The 15,884-nt window shown below is 46.8% G+C and overlaps 1 protein-coding gene across 1 annotated transcript in view; it reads right to left on the bottom strand.

Annotated features, from left to right (window-relative positions):
• The window catches only part of CPLX1 (complexin 1), a 265,911-nt gene that overhangs the window by 97,663 nt on the left and 152,364 nt on the right, over nucleotides 1–15,884 (bottom strand). Inside the window, exon 2 of the mRNA XM_025192398.1 lies at nucleotides 4,268–4,443. Coding sequence (XP_025048183.1) covers nucleotides 4,268–4,443 — 176 coding nt within the window. The remainder of the gene's footprint in view (nucleotides 1–4,267; nucleotides 4,444–15,884) is intronic.

The following is a 15,884-nucleotide window of genomic DNA, read 5'->3' as shown; positions in this document are numbered from 1 at the left end:
TCCTGCATATGCAGGGGGTTGGACTTGATGATCTATTGAGGTCCCTTTTGACCCTAACGTCTATGAATCTATGAATCTATGAAACTAAAAGTCAGGAAGGACCCATCCGGTTTCCTCCCCCCAGCCCTATTGCTAGGATAGCAGGGCATTGTTTCCCCTTAGGATCTCACTGGGGCTGACCCATTGTCTGGCCAGGGTTGACCGCAGTCCCTCGTCCCGGGTTGTTTCTCCCCTCACCTCGCTGAGCATGGTATGTGGTACTACCCTCCTCAGACGCTGTTGGAGGCATCCCACTACCGACATCCTGCGGTACCTTCTCAAGTGGCTGGCAACCTTCTATACTAGATGCCGGTGCCCAGCCTCCTGCTGTTGTGCTCCGCAGCCTCTTTTGCTGCTCATGGCCATTCCTGCCAGCAGGGAGAGCCTCCTCTGGCTCTCTCGTCCCCCTGATGCTCCAACCTTTGTTGGTTCAGAGAGCCTCCTCTGTCTCTCCTGTTCCTCTGACGCACCCACCTCTGCCAGTGCAGAGAGCCTCCTCTGGCTCCTCTGCCTCCTTGTCACGCTGATCTCTGCTGGCACAGGGAGCCCCTGCCAGCTCTCTCTCTTCAGGAGTATCCCTCACGTCACCTGGCTTGAGAGTCCTCTCCGACTCTCCTCCATTCCTCCCACCGTCTTCTCTTGTGATCCTTTTTATCTCCGCACGGTGATTGCCAATGAGGTCACCAGCAGGTTTCAGCTGGATAAAGGCGCGACTCACAACCTGAGTGGATTTTCTCCCTTGCTCCAGCTGCGCTGTGGACCCTGCTGCAGGTAAGTGTTTCTCTTTGATTGTTTTTGTTTTTTCTTCTTTTGTACATGATCCCTGTCCTAGGGGATCCCCATTTGTTGTTTGGGGCTCTTCCAGCTGCTCTCCCCTGTGACACTTACCATGGTCCCTGGGCACCCATTCATGTCTGACCCCTAATTTAAGACAGGCAGCGCATGGACCCTGGTGCAGTGCATCTTATCCCAGAAATGTTGCAAACTCTCAGAAAAGGCTTCTGTCTCCTGGCTCTGCAGACCCAGCATCTGGAATCAGGGGAGAGGCTGGAGTGGTCATTGGGGATGCTGGATCAGGGACGCTACCACCCACCGCTGGGGCTGTTTGTATGTGCTGGTTGTGCCAGAGGCACATGTAGGACCAGACCCTCCTCCTGCAGCAGCTGGTGGCAGTGGCCAAGGAGCTGGAGGAGACTGCATGGGTGGGTGGGAAGACGACCTGGCCTGGGAGGAGAGGTGACAGGAGGAGGACCTGGCCTGCCTGGCCTGCAGGCACAGGACTTCGTATTCCAGGGAGAGCTTGGCCCTGGACCAGGAGCAGATCTAGGTCCTGTGGGAGCAGAACATCATCCTGGGCTGGGCAATGTAGGTGATGGATAATATACCATTGGATCCTGGACACTGCTCTGGGCCTGGAGAACTTGTTTGTCCTACCCATTGCCCAGCATGATCCCTAGCACCACAGGCCCGCTGGCAGCCACTTGCTGCCCCAGAGCAGGCCCCTGCCTGGACCTGGGAGAAGGTCCTCTGCTGTCTCCTGGCTGCAGGAGCACCTGGCCCAGTCCCTGCCCTGGGTCTGCCACCACCCACCTGGTCCCAGGCCTACCACTCACCCTAGCTCCACGTGGGCATGGAGTCAGAGCTGCCTGGAGTGGCACTAGGACTGGATGTCTGCCCTGCTGGGCCTGGAATCCACCAGCCAGAGGTGATGCTGCCCATCCCAGAGGAGCCCCAGGCACTGTTGCCCCTAGGCAAGCCTCTCACCCACTGCAGTTGCCACAGCATGCAGGTCCACAGGGGAATGTTCAGAGGTTGGGGTGTTGGCCATCTGCCCCAAGGCCCTGCCCCCTAGGTGTCCCCACCCCACAGCTCCTCATTCCAGGACACCAAAACAAAGACTGTAAATAATTTATGCACTGGGAAAAGGGTTTTTTATTGTTGGTGGGTGGGGAGGGTGGTGGAGGGGCTCTGTTTGTTGAGAGAGGAGAAGGAGGGGGCTCTGTGCGTTGAGGGGGTAGAGGGCTCTGTGCTGAAGGGGGGGGCGAATGGGGGGGGTGTGCTGTGAGGGGAATAAAGGTTTCTTCTTTGGATGGGTGCCTGCAATGGAAGTGGTGCTGGGGATGGGCAGGGGGTAGGGGGTCTGTGGGCAGCAGGGCAGGAGAGCTAGAGCAGGGAAAACTGCAGGAGGTGATCTGCTAGAGCCTTCTGTATGCAGTGCCCTGGCCTCTGCTGGCAGGTGTGCAGCTCTCCTGGGGCCTTGTCAGGCAGGACCTGCTGCTGTCACCACTGGAGGTGCTCCCACTGCCAGGCTGCCTCCATGCATCACATCTCCTCCACTCAGGCCTCATGGAATATCTCTCCCTGGGCCTCACAGATATTATACATCATGAAGGCTGCAACGATGACCCAATGGAGGTTCTCTTTGGTGACCTCAAGGTGGGAAGTGAGGGAGCACCAGCAGCTCTTGAGGTGGCCGAATGAGCATTAAATCAGGGTACAGATCTGGCCCAGTCGCCAGTTAAAGTGGGCCTGGCAGGGGTCCAGGTGACTGCTGTAGGGCCTCATCAGCCAGGGGAGAAGCAGGTAGGTAGGGTCCCTGATAAATGGGGGAGGGATGGCCATGGCGCCCAGATACAGGTCCAGCACCTCCCGTGTGAAGTGCCTGCTCTCCACCAGTCTCACCAGGCCAGAGTTGCAAAAGACATGGGCACTCACATGCATGAATGTGCTCTGGTTGTCCACCATGGCCTGCAGGGCCATGGAGTGGAATCTCCTGAGTAGGGGCAGTCTCTATGGGACAGGCAGGTGACCAGTATGTGGGTCCAGTCCAGGCCCCAATAACACTGGGGAAATCCCACTGCACAGAACCTTGCCACGGTCATGGAGGACAGTGTCTGCCAGCATGTCCTGGAGGGCACTGCACATCTGCAAAACAGCCTCCCTGGTGGTGGTCTTGTGCATGCCAAACAGGTGGCTAACATACCAGAAACTGGTGGACGTGGCCAGCTTCAGCAGCACCAGAGCTAGGCAGGTGTCAGCAGGGAGGGCTGGATACATGCTGGTCTCCTGGCACTCCAGGTGGGGCTGGAGCTGGTGCAGCAGGTCCCAGAAGGTGGACTGGGTCTTCCAGAAGCCATCTAACCACTGTTCATCATCCCAGACATGCTGGACAAGGTGCTGCCACCAATGGTGGGTGGGGCAGTGGGCCCAGAGGTAGTGGGACTGGAGGCCTAGGAGGCTGATGGCAGCCCCAGCAGCAGCATCCTGGAGCCGTTGAATGGCATCCCTAGCAGCGGTGGCCCTGGCAGGGTAAGCTGCGGCTGGGCAGGTGGTCGCTGGTCATGGGGGAGCCGGGAGGAGCAAGCCAGCCATGGGCCAGGTGACGGTTAGTCTGGCAGGCCAGTAGGGTGATCACAGTGGTCAGCAAGACCCCAGAAAGCTGTTTGTCACTGCCAGGGGCTAGGGCAGCCATAGTGCAGGGAGGCACAAACAAAGCTGCCATGTGCTGCCTCTGCACTTGCCATGCTGCTCCTAAACAAAGGAAGAGGCTGCCCAGAGAGCAGAGAGTGGGGCTGGCTTTTAAAAATGGCTGCCAGCCTGCTGGCAGCTGCAGCCAGAGCTTGGAGCTCCATCCCCCACCCCCGGTGGTTGCAAGGGTGCATTGCAGGGCTGCAGGGACCTGGGAGCAAATTTTCTCCCTAATCTATGCACATGTAGATACCTGCCCAAAGACCCTTAGTGCACAGTATCTTACTGCTCAGTAAATCTAGGTTGGAGTCAATGCATGTGTAGAGGTGCCCACTGAGTATTAGGACACCCTCACTTAGAACAGAACCAGACTGAATTATGGTGTTTTGTATAAACCAATGATATGGCCTCAGAGAGTCTTATGCTGTCATGATATGACAAGAAAAGTAACAAAGTAATTCAAGATGTAAAAAAGAAAAAAATACAACAGTCCTCTTCATTCATCCATATTTGGCATTTTGATATGACTGTGCTCTTGAACACAAGGCTTGTTAAGTGGCAAAGGTTCAAAACAAAAGTGAACGCTAAAAGTTGAGTGCAGCAAAGCAATTACCTAGCACAAGTGAACTTGGGTTCAGAAAACCTTGTGTTCTCTCTATGTTTCTTATTTAGTTAGACAAAGGTGCATATCGATGAAGGTGCATATCTATAAAACTGCATATCTACCCTGCAGTTAGTGCAGTTAGAAGGTGACACTTACCTTGTCTCGAATTCCTTGTCTCATGACTTCTCTTTCAGCCTCCATCTTTGCATATTTTGCTTTCCTTTCCTCCTCTTCCTGCCTAAGGGCTTCCTGTCGTTCCTCTTCTTTCTTGGCAGCATCAGGATCTTTTTCTTCATCCCCACCCAGCATCTTCCCCATGTCTTTGGTTGCCCCTAAAAGCAATCACACATTAGTCAAAACTGATTGATGTTCAATAAACCAAATGCCAGCTTCCCTCTATTCCTGCTCTTTTGGTAACTAAAAGTGAATCCCGTGTCCTCTGCATCTGGAAAGGTCTCTCCAGCAGAAAGGGAGGTAAGCCAAGTTCAGAGGCAGGTTTCATAGATTTCATAGACATCAGGGCTGGAAGGGACCTCGGAAGATCATCGAGTCCAGCCCCCCGCCCAAAGGGCAGGAAGTCAGCTGGGGTCATAGGATCCCAGCAAGATAAGCATCCAGTTTCATCTTGAAACTGAGGTAAAGGAAAGCCCCTTGCAAAGGAAACGGCAAACTATACCAAACTATATGCTCTTGTGAGCCCCTTTATACCACCACCTGTCAGCCTGCAGTTATAAGTCTGGTCCATTTAGTAAGGGTTACCTGGCAGTTCACTGTGTGATCGACTGAGCCCATAGCTTACCTGGTGCACTAAGTACCGGAGGCTCCTTAGTCCAACAAAACAAGAGCAGACCAAGGAAAAACATATTATTGTTATCATCACCCCTACTGACTAGTATTACATGCCTTTAGAGCTTTGTTGTGGTTGGCTGGCCATAGCCGTAGGGCCTAGGGGGCTCTACAGAGCCAGGTTTCCTCGGGAGTGGCAGTAGATACAATATCAATAGGGTTGACCCAGTGCATTGGCCCCTGCATTAGGGCCAGGGTCCTGTCTCATCCCCACACATCTTTCAGTCTCCTGCTGCCAGTCCCTGTGCTCTCTGGAGCTAGCTCTCCGCTATTGTGCACAGCCCTTGCACAGCCATGCAAGTGGGGAGGCTTCTTGCATGCCCCTCTGCCCCTGCATGGCCACGCACGGGCCGCTCACCATCTGGGCCAGAGGCACTTCTAACATCAAAGCTGCTGGTGATCCATCAGGGCTGTTGCATGGACATTTGCTATGATGCTTCCATCTCATCCCAAGTTAGAATGGTTCTCAGCTCTGACCCAATGATATATGCAGAGATACATACCAATGCCATAAAGGTTAATGACTAAGCCCTGCTGCATGCTGCTCTGGGCATACCCTAGGCACACCCACATGCTGATTTATCTACATCACCCCAGCCCATGCAGGCTAGGCCTGCAGCCACTTCAAGGCTTATGCTCCCCACGCCCCCCATGACAGTGAACAGAGAGTGAGTGGGGAAAAGGCAGGGCAGCTCCACACAGCAGAGATGGAGAAGCACACTAACAGCACAAGGCACTTTGTCCCAGGAGAGCAGGAAGCAGACTGTGACATTCTGGTTCCTTCACTTGCTCCACGGTGTCTTTAACTGGCTGGACTGTGAAATGCCAATCCAGCCTGGTATAACCCTATCTAAGGAAAGAATGATAAAAATACATATGCAGACACCAGTCAGTCCTGGGTACCTTGCCCTCTAATGCTCAATGAAGAAGGGAGACCATCCTTTGTGATTGTTAATCTGTTGTAAATCTTTTGGCTATAGAAATGCAGAGAACCTATCCCTAGACAAAGAAAATCCTTCATCAGTCTACAGAGCATTTTGCTATCAGTTTGCCATCAGCAGTTCTGAAATGGAGGACAAAGTAGGCTGTATCATCAAGGCCTTCACTCTGCATCATAATGTAGGTTCTTCGAGTCACCAAAATGCCTTCAGCAAGCATGAAAATATTTTTGAGAGCTGGGAACTATTTTTCTAATTTTTGCCTGAATACTTCTTCTCTGTCTATTCTGGATTTTTTGGGGCTTTGTCTTTTTACAGCATGCTAAATAACAGTACACTGAAAGTTTTTCTAAATCTCATTAAAAGAGTGCTGAAAACTTCCGTTTTCAGACAGATGAGATGTGATAACTTCATGTGGGGGCTAACTGTCTGAACAGCATTCCCTCTAAGCTGTGTGGAGTGCACGGCCACACAGGCGCATTCACACTGCGCTGCCAGTCACCCCTGCATGGCCATGCACACCATGCAGCTTAGAGGGAATGCTGTGTATGAGGTAAAAATAATGATGAGCAAGCAGTTTTTATCCACTCAGCTCCCATTTTTTTCTCTAGATGCATCTTTGCAGCATTCATTTAATCTGCACATAGCTAACCACTAACTTCTGGTTCCTTTTAGTCTCATCAAGAGCCTACTGAAGTCAATGGAAGGATTCCTATGGATTTGGGATCAAACCCTTAGCTTCTAATGCCATATATATATATATATATATATATATATACACACCCACACACACACAAACACACTATCTCTTTGCAAGGGAGTCATTGCTATGTTAACATGCTCAATCCACTTGCTTCTGCTCAGTTCAAATGCTGAGAAAATGGCATGTGGCCACCCTTTGGGTGGCACTGGGTGTGTGCAAGTAAGCATGCTGGAGGCTAAGAATGGCACTGGATGCACCCTAGGTGTGATCAGCAATGACTACATGCCATTTTTTCCAGACATTATTGCATGTGAGCCAGGGCAGAGAGTAGGATGCATTTTCACAAGTGGTACCCCTTGCACATCTGGGTGCAGCAGAGGCCTTCCCCAGCATACAGTGTTTGAATTCAAATTATTTTGATATCGTACATTTTCTTCGCTAAGGATCTGCAGTGTTTTACACAAATGCTTCTAAGTTATCAATTTGTTCTACTGAAATTAAGTCCCACTGAGAACACACATTTTACTTTCTGTCCTACCAATGTTAATATAGTTGTTTTTACATTGTGTTCTCTCCTGAGTAGAAGGAAAGAGGGTACAAGGAACTGCTCCCTTTCTGTGTACAGAATGGTGGCACTAGGGCACTCAGACCAGTAGGCAGGTCTGAGGAAGGAAGGAAGGAGGAAAAGTTGTTTGAATCTGTTTATTTGACAAATCTATTACCATCTTCCATCACAATCAAGCCACATGATATGACACTGTGACAGATGACTAGGAGAGAGAGGTGGCTAATTGTTTATGGGAGTCTTGCCTATAATTAAACTTCACAGTACTATGTACTATTTCAGTAGATTTAAAGCTTGTACTAAAGCCATTTACAAGTCGTGATGTTTCATGATGGGTTCTCTGTTGTGTTCAGGTGCTTCTGGATAGAGCAGGGTGAAAGGGATATGAAAGAGTTGGCTATAGTTCCCAGAATTTCAGGCTGGTTTTGCACAAGTCCCAAATGCTTGGAAGGAGATCAGACCACAAGCTGCTTAAATTCTATCAACTGGTACAGCTAACCGCCAATAGAGGGGTATCAGACATATGACCCGTGGGCTGTATCTGGACCAGGGAGCTGTTTTACCTGGCTTCCAGGGATCCCAGAGGGACCAGGAATTTGAGGTGGGGTGAGTGAAGGTGGGGCCTGCTGACAAATTTCCAACTATTCTGTATTCAGTATCACTTCAACCCAGGTATAGGTTTCTGAGCACCTTGGAAGATGCCAGGCAGTCAAAGAATGTAGAAATTGGATTGCAATGTTAATGGAATGATATGCAAAAGAAACGAATATTATCTAGCTGTGTGCATCCATGTGTTAGCCTGTGACTGCTGGTTCAAAGATGTATGCTTTCTGGACAACTTTAGATATGTATCCTCACTTATTCCCCCTTCTCAGCTGGACTTACCACCCAACTGATAAGAAATAAAGGCTATTTTGGTTCCTGTTTCATTTCTTTTACTCATTGGCAAACCTGAAACAGTAAAACCAGAAAGAAAATGATCCTAAATGTTGCAACAAGCAGATCCATTGAAGTCAATATGGGTCTCATGCTTAAAGTTGAGCACCTGCTGAAGTAACTCACTGATTTAGAGTTCACATTTACTTAAAAAAATAATTGCATTACCATGCTTGGGTATATCCTGGGGGATTGGAGGAAATTGTGGGTTTAAAGAAAGGATTTGCAGGATTAAAGAGTATCAAAACTACTGGAAATAATTGTGTAAGCAAGCAGATATAGGAAACTTCCATAAAATATAGATGACCTAGGGCCTCTTCAAATGAGAGTAGTTAGGTCTTGCTTACAGAGCTAAAAGGTAGATAAAGGTCACATCAGAGCACAGAACAAGCTAGAGGGTTTGTTTTTCCCCCCCTACATTTAAAAAAGATTAATGGAACTACCTGTTTTCAGTTGCAAATGCCAGTATTTTTGTGCAGTTGGAGATTTTGCATAGACACTGCATGCACAAGAAAACCTTAAGGATGCAACTTGGGTGCCCATGCTACAAAAATGGCCTGAGTTCACAAAGTAAGCATTTATGGCCTACTCTCAAAATATCTTACCAGTTGGAACTATAAAACTTAAGAACCATGAAAGTTTTAAACAATTTGCCTCACTTTTCATTTTGAGGAACCAAAGAACTAGTGTATGATCATTCTATTTGTAGCTTAGTCTTATTTAGAACTAACAGAAGGGACAACCTGATGTCACAGAGTTTTCAAAACACAGCATGATTTTGATTCAGTCATCTGAACACCTGAAGTTAATCGCAGCGTGCTTTGTGGGAGAAAGAGATAGAAAAGCCAAAGAGTCAATTCTCTTTGCAATATAGCTTCAGAAGTGTCCTGCTTCTACACTGAACGTGCCTAATTTCACATCTAAGCAAGCATTTTACATACCACTGAAAAGAGTATTTTCTTCAAGGCTCCAATGTTAGGCTTTCATCTACAACATACGGAGTCTTTCTCCATTTCGTTTACTGTCTTCCCATTAAGTATCACATTTTGTACCAAAAAGCTGAACCTGCTCAAAAAGACTGCAGCAATAATTATGAAATTGTTTATTTTCCTCCTCTGAGAAAAAAAATCTTCATTCACCATTTGCTCATTTGGAAGGAAAACCAGGGATGTATTTATTTTGAGACTTCAATGCACAAAAGGCTTTCTTATGCAAATGCCATTAAAGAGGAAAAATATAAAGAGGATTCGGTTATGTTTTCTTATCAGTATACTTTTATTCATAGCTTTTGTATCTTGCCAAGTCATGCATATGTTACATGAATGCCTCCAAGTAATCCTTTCTGAGTGTAGCTACATTCCTTTTGTTTGCTGCCTTGCCAAAGGGACACTTAGGTAGATAGAACCACTTTCAGCCACCTGCCAAATACACAGTACATGCATTTCCATCCTCTCAAATTTTCAGGGCTAAATAGAAACCAAGACCCCAAACCAGTTCACTTTTCTCATCTGAAATCAAGAGGCTTCTAATATAAGATCTGAACAATAGCACAGAACTAATAACCTGTCTTCTGACATAGCCAGCGTCTCAATAAGCAACAGACCTACATCTAGACTTAGACTAAGATAAAATTTTCACTTTGTATTTAAGCGTTTGTTTAAAGAAGAAGACAAAAAGCATGATACCTCCCTGATGCAAACTGTTAAAGACAAGAAAATGACACGTGATTAGATCTCTCTTCATTCAAACATTAATTTCCACTCAGTGCATTCATCCTGACAGTGATGGACTTCATGTCATCATAAAAGAAATGTAAAACTCTAGAAATCTTTGGTCAGAGATGATACCTTTTATTAGACCAACTAAAACTCACAACAAATTATATTGTGATTTCCTAGTTGATCTAAAAAAAGGTATCATCTTTGAACGAAAGGTTCTAGAGTTTTGCACTTCTTTTTGTGTCAGACCCACACGGCTACCAAATATATCCCTGACATCATTATAAAAAACTTCCTCAGCCTTTATCAGATAAGACAACCCTCCAAATGCATTGTCTCCTCTGCAGCATGACACAACACTATTATTATTAGTAAATATTAGAATGTTTAAAAAAAATATGACTCAAAATCTCACACCAGAAAAAGCTATAAGCATGTCTCTGCTAGGTCAGCAGCTTGGGGATATTTAGCAAACAAGCCTGACACCAAGTGATATGTTGCAGGAAGCAATCCTAAAATGACCTGTGCAAGACAGGCTAGATAATGTAGAGATCTCTTCTTTCTAATTCCTATAAGCCCTTATGTTGGGGGACAGATTTTATTTGTAAATCCAATTACATTTTCTTTGAGCAGGTCAGACAAGAATGACTCACTCCTTGACCAATGCTTATGATCTAGGGAAAGTGGGAGGAAACACCACAGGGAGGCACAACACGCCTGGTTTGCATGCATCGCACCCCAAAACAGATGTAACATAGCTTCTTTTCTTCAGTGCTGGCCTGGCACTGCACAAAGACATCTCCATGACAACCAATCAGGTTGAAGCATATGTGAGGCAAGCATGCCATGCTTCATGGCAGCACTCTAGCATGCTCCATTGAGGAGGTAGACTTGCCCCTTCAGTTTGATTTTAGTGGAATAATTCATAGAATCATAGAAAACTAGGGTCGGAAAGGACCTGAGAAGGTCATCTAGTCTACTCCTTGCTCAAAGCAGGACCATCCCCAACTAGATCATCCCACCCAAGACTATCTAGCTGAATCTTAAAAACCTCCAGGGATGGAGAGTGCACAACCTCTCTGAATAACCTGGTCCAGTGCTTTAATGCCCTCCCAGTCAGAAGGTTTCCCCTAATATCTATCCTAAACTTCCCTTGCTGCAATTTGAGACCATTGCTCCTTGTACTGTCATCTGCCACCACTGAGAACAGTGGTGGTCTAGCGCCATCCCCTTTAGAACCACCCTTCATATAGTTGAAGACTGCAATTAAATCCCCACTCAGTCTTCTCTTCTGTGGACTAAATAAGCCCAGTTCCCTCACACCCTACTCATAAACCATGCTCCCCAGCCCCTTAATCATTTTCATTGCCCTCTGCTGGACTCTCTGCAATTCATCCACATCCTTTCTGTAGTGGGGTCCCCAGAACTGGACACAGTACATTTGGGTCTCTCTTTATGCAAATTCATCTTGAGCAAATTCGCTTATATGTGACAACCTTATTTATACCAGAAATTCGCTTTGTGCGAGAAAAATCTGATCTTATGCGAAGTTGGCCAGCAATGAGCTCCCTGAAGGCTGGCAGAGTTCCAGCCTGCAGGGAGCTGGGAGGAAGCAGAAGGAAGGTAATGAGACTGGGGGCACCATGTGCATGTACAGTACATGCATATGGCCCCAAGTAGCCTTGAGGGCAGCTCTGGCAGGTAAGTGGGAGGGAAGAGGGGGACTGAGGACCCTGTAGGGAGGGAGCTGTGCAGGACTAGGGCTGCTGTCCATCCAGGGGGTGCTTGGGGCCCCAGCAGGGAGCAGGACGGAGACTCCGGTGGCTCGTCAGGGGAGGGAGAGAGCCGGCTGGTGACGCACCCCCTGCACATACTGCTGCTCGCAGCACAGAGCTCATAGCCTCTCCATACAACAGTTATTGTATTGTGTGATTACTGTTTGAATTTGTCATGGTTTGTGGGGGGGCAGTAGAGTAAGGCTGGTACATATCCCTATTAATTACATGTAATAATGGATTTGCTTTATGCAAATTTGCTTCATGCAAGTTTTTTTGGGACGCAACCCTCACATAAAGAGAGACCCGTGTGTACTCCACATACGGCCTCATCAGTGCTCAATAGAAAGGAATAATCACTTCTCTCGATCTGCTTGCAGCGCTCCTGCTAACGTAGCCCAGTATGCTGTTAGTCTTCTTCACAAGAAGGGCACACTGCTGGCTGGGTTAAATCATGGGCCCAGCTCACTAACAACATGGCCTGATCATGGCAGAAGCCACTATTTTCACACTCAGAATGTGTCCCCACCACCGCACCCCCTGATTGGGTGAGGGGGCAGGTTTAGGTGCAGGTTTAATTGCAGCAGCAGAGGCCTTGCTGCCAAGGCGATCGCTACTTAAAAGTCCACAGTGCCCTCCCTTCCCCTGCCTCCCTGGAACAGGCAGGAACATCAGTAGCAGTTGTCTGCCCTATGTGTTTTTTTCTGACTGACAAAAAAGAAATTCCCTTTTTAAAAATGCAGCTCTACTCTGTCGGGCTCCCAGCCAATCAGCAATGAGTTTGAGGCTGAGCTCAGTGTCAGACAATCAGCAGTGATACCAATGAGCTCAGCACTAAGCATGAGGGCAATGAGCTCATCCCCTCTCCTACCCGGTGCCAAGGTCATCTGCCAAGGTAGCCCCAGGAGCCCCCAACCCCCCATGACTCAGTTTTCCTGCCAGATGAGCAAACAGTCTCTCCCCTACCCATCCTCAAGTTCTCTTCTTCCCCTGTCCCTTTTTGTGACCCCTTCCAATTCTTCCTGCTTGTTTCCTAGGTTCAGGTACAGACACCTGAGGTAATTAGCTGATTGCCCTTCTTTCTCAGGAAGACTGAGAAGTCCTCCCCTGTTGCCTCCTCCTGCTTGTGCTAAGTATTGGCATAACTGAGAGGGAGCAACTGGAGCAGCAGTCCTAAGTACTGCCTTTGCCAAAGAGGTGGTGGGTGGGGATAGGAGGATAATTTCTGTTGCCACAAGCTGGTGACTGGCTGTGCTGCCACAAAGAAGAGTGCAGAAGCCAGTGCTACCCTGTGTGCCAGAGCTGCCCAGAAAATGAACCTGCCTTCTTAATGGTCTCTTCTGCAAAGTACTGTCAGACTGACATTTCAGCTCTTTCATTTGGTGTATTCTGAGTGAAATTTCTCATTCAAACCTCCCCTCCAAAATTGGGAGGGAATCAGAATTTCCTGAAGATGCCCAGGCTTCGGCTCTGACACACGCCATGTTTTTGCCAAATGGATTTGGCACACAGCTGGTACTTGCAGGAGGCTGCTTTTGGCTGATTTTAGGGATTGCAATGGAACATAAGGCAGGAGGTGGTACCTTAGGTACACAAAAAATATTACATTCAAAACATTCAGATAAAGACATAAGCAAAGCAAGAAATTGCATTTATATGTGAACTTTTAGCTCCACTCTTTCTGTGTCCCAGATACAGCAAGTGAACAACTTTATTAGCAAAGTTAACAAAGCTGCCATGACTGCAAAACCAGCTGTTCTGCATTAAGCCATAAGCATAACTCCTATACAATCAGGAAACAGCAGGATGATAGTTTGGTGGATAAAGTTCTAATTTCAGATCTGGAAGACCCACTTCAACATCTACTTCCATTATAAATTATAAGTGATGTGCAAAGGTTGCAAAGGAATCCTGGTGCCTCAGTCCCTCCTCCGTAAAACTGAGAGAACAATACTGGCTTGAACACCACTGCCCTACCTCACCGAGGTGTTGAGAGAAGTAATACATTACATATTGTGACGTGCTCAAATATTCTGTTGAAAAAGACTGTTTTAAGTACCCAACTGAGACATCCACATTGAAATGAAATGGTCCCATGGTCATGGCTTTATTGAAAGACATATGAAAAGAACACCACAAATCAAATTAAAACTATGAGGTGAAATTTTCCTTCACCTTATAATGAGCTACTTGGGCCTGATGGAAGGAAATTTATCATTTTTTGTAAATAAATAGAAATTCTCAACATTTTTCGGTCAATTCCAAGGTATCCAGAAGTTGCTTTAATGATTTAGGTTTATTATTAGACACAGAAGATCGACACTTAGAACTGAGATGAGGTTAAAGCCTTAAATCAGCCTAAAACAGAACTTCCAGATGGCCCTCAGATGAGGTGGTAACCTCACCTCTTTGTACTGAGGACCAAAACCTAAAGACCAATCCTCCATTGTATGTTTAAGCAGGAGGAAGGAGGCCTGAATTGCTGACGGGCTAACTAAAGCTGTGAACCATGCATGCAGCTCATCTATTATTACTTCCTGTTCTTTCCCTGCTTATACTTTCTTATTTCCTGACTCATCTTGACCTTTAAGATAACAAGAAATTTAGGACAGCAACCATTTGCTGTATGTCTGTACAACATCTAGCAAAATAGAGCCGAAATGGAGACAAGACTCTGGATTCTACCATAATGGAAACAATAAATACATAGTAGCTTCTGCAAATGGTTCCAGTGAGGAGGCATAGGATCTAGCACTAAATCTGTACGCACAACAGAACACTGCACTTGTGAAATATAGTGCATTTTAGCTTAGGTTGTATCACATCTACTTTGGGTAGAGAGGATCCTAAAAATCTTAAAAAATTTAGCCCCGTTTTGCAACTCTGTTTAGAAGAGTTCATGCCTACTATATCTCATCTTCAACGATACTTCCAGAAGTTCTAAGTTACAACACTGCTGATAAATAAGTTGTACAGATTAATTTTATGGTTCCATAGGGAAGTGGAATGATTCAGTGGACTGGGTACTGGGTTAGAAGTCCAGATAATAGACATCTATCCTCAGTTCTGTAACCAATCCACTGGGTCAGCTAGGATAAATCTCTTTTCATCTCTGTCTCTGTTTCCCCAGCTAAAATGTTGATCCTGAAATTGACTTTCTTTTGTGAAGTGCTTTGAGATTGCTGGATAACAAATGCAGAGAGTAAGCTTTTAGTTCTTTACCCATTTTGGGGTAGCATATACAGGCCTTAAGACAGGGCAAGAGCAGCAAATGTTAAAACCTGCAAATCTGAAGTTCCATGGAAACAACCAGAGTGCATCAGAACATTTGGAATATTGTTAAGAGCCCTGGGATGTAAGGATCAATACAACCTCTAGTAGCAGAAAAGTATGTAGGACAATACAACCAAAATCTGGGAAGATATATAAGAATGTCATAATTGCTTTCATTAATCAGCAAATTGCAAGGTACATAGCACTAAATGTGGTTGATTATGTGGGCAATGATGCAGGTGCTTGATGTAAGTGCTTCTAATGTATAAAAAGAATAGAACAGGAATATACTTTGGATTTGTGTTTAACCCCACACCGAAGTTGCTGTTGGCAAGTCTGATCAAGTGGCTCAGTGATTTTCAAACTTCCTAGTCAAAGAATGCTTCCATATCACTTATTCTGCCATGGAACCCCTACCCTTGTCCTGAAGACTGATGTAGAATCAGGAAACCTGACCCAGCTCAGCAATAGCATGACACCACATCCTGCCCCATTCTGCCATTACCCCCAGTCTCTTTGTGATATTTGTTGATATTTTAAAACCCGGACATATGGTGAACTATCACAGATCATCAAAGTTTAAAAATCATTGACCTGCCTGATAGTATAAATAAAGCTGCATTAAGTTTACATAGGGTTACCATATGTCCAGGTTTTCCTGAACATGTCCTCTTTTTGGATCCCCCCATCTCTGTCCACACGTTTTTTAAAATATCAACAAATGTCCAAGATTTTGCTCTGCCTCTGCACAGCACTGAAGTTTTCCCTGGCACTCCCCAGTTTTCCTCAGCAAGGAGCTACCTGGGGTGGGGGAAGTAGGAGAAGGCAATTGGAGGCAGGGGCATTCGGAGTGTCTGTGTACATGCCCTGGCAGCTGCAGGCAGGTAGTCTGTGGGGGGTGAAGGTTGGAGGACCAGGGCTTGAGGACTGTTGTGTGTGTGTGTATGTGGTGTGGCAGGGTGGGGAGGTGGGGGAGGTGCCTACCCCTCCAGCAGGGGAAGGGGGTGTGAAGGGGGGGG

Source organism: Alligator sinensis, unplaced genomic scaffold (assembly GCF_000455745.1).
Source record: "Alligator sinensis unplaced genomic scaffold, ASM45574v1 scaffold1117_1, whole genome shotgun sequence".
In the NCBI taxonomy this organism is placed as follows: domain Eukaryota; kingdom Metazoa; phylum Chordata; order Crocodylia; family Alligatoridae; genus Alligator; species Alligator sinensis.
This window is presented reverse-complemented; position numbering and strand designations above follow the sequence as displayed.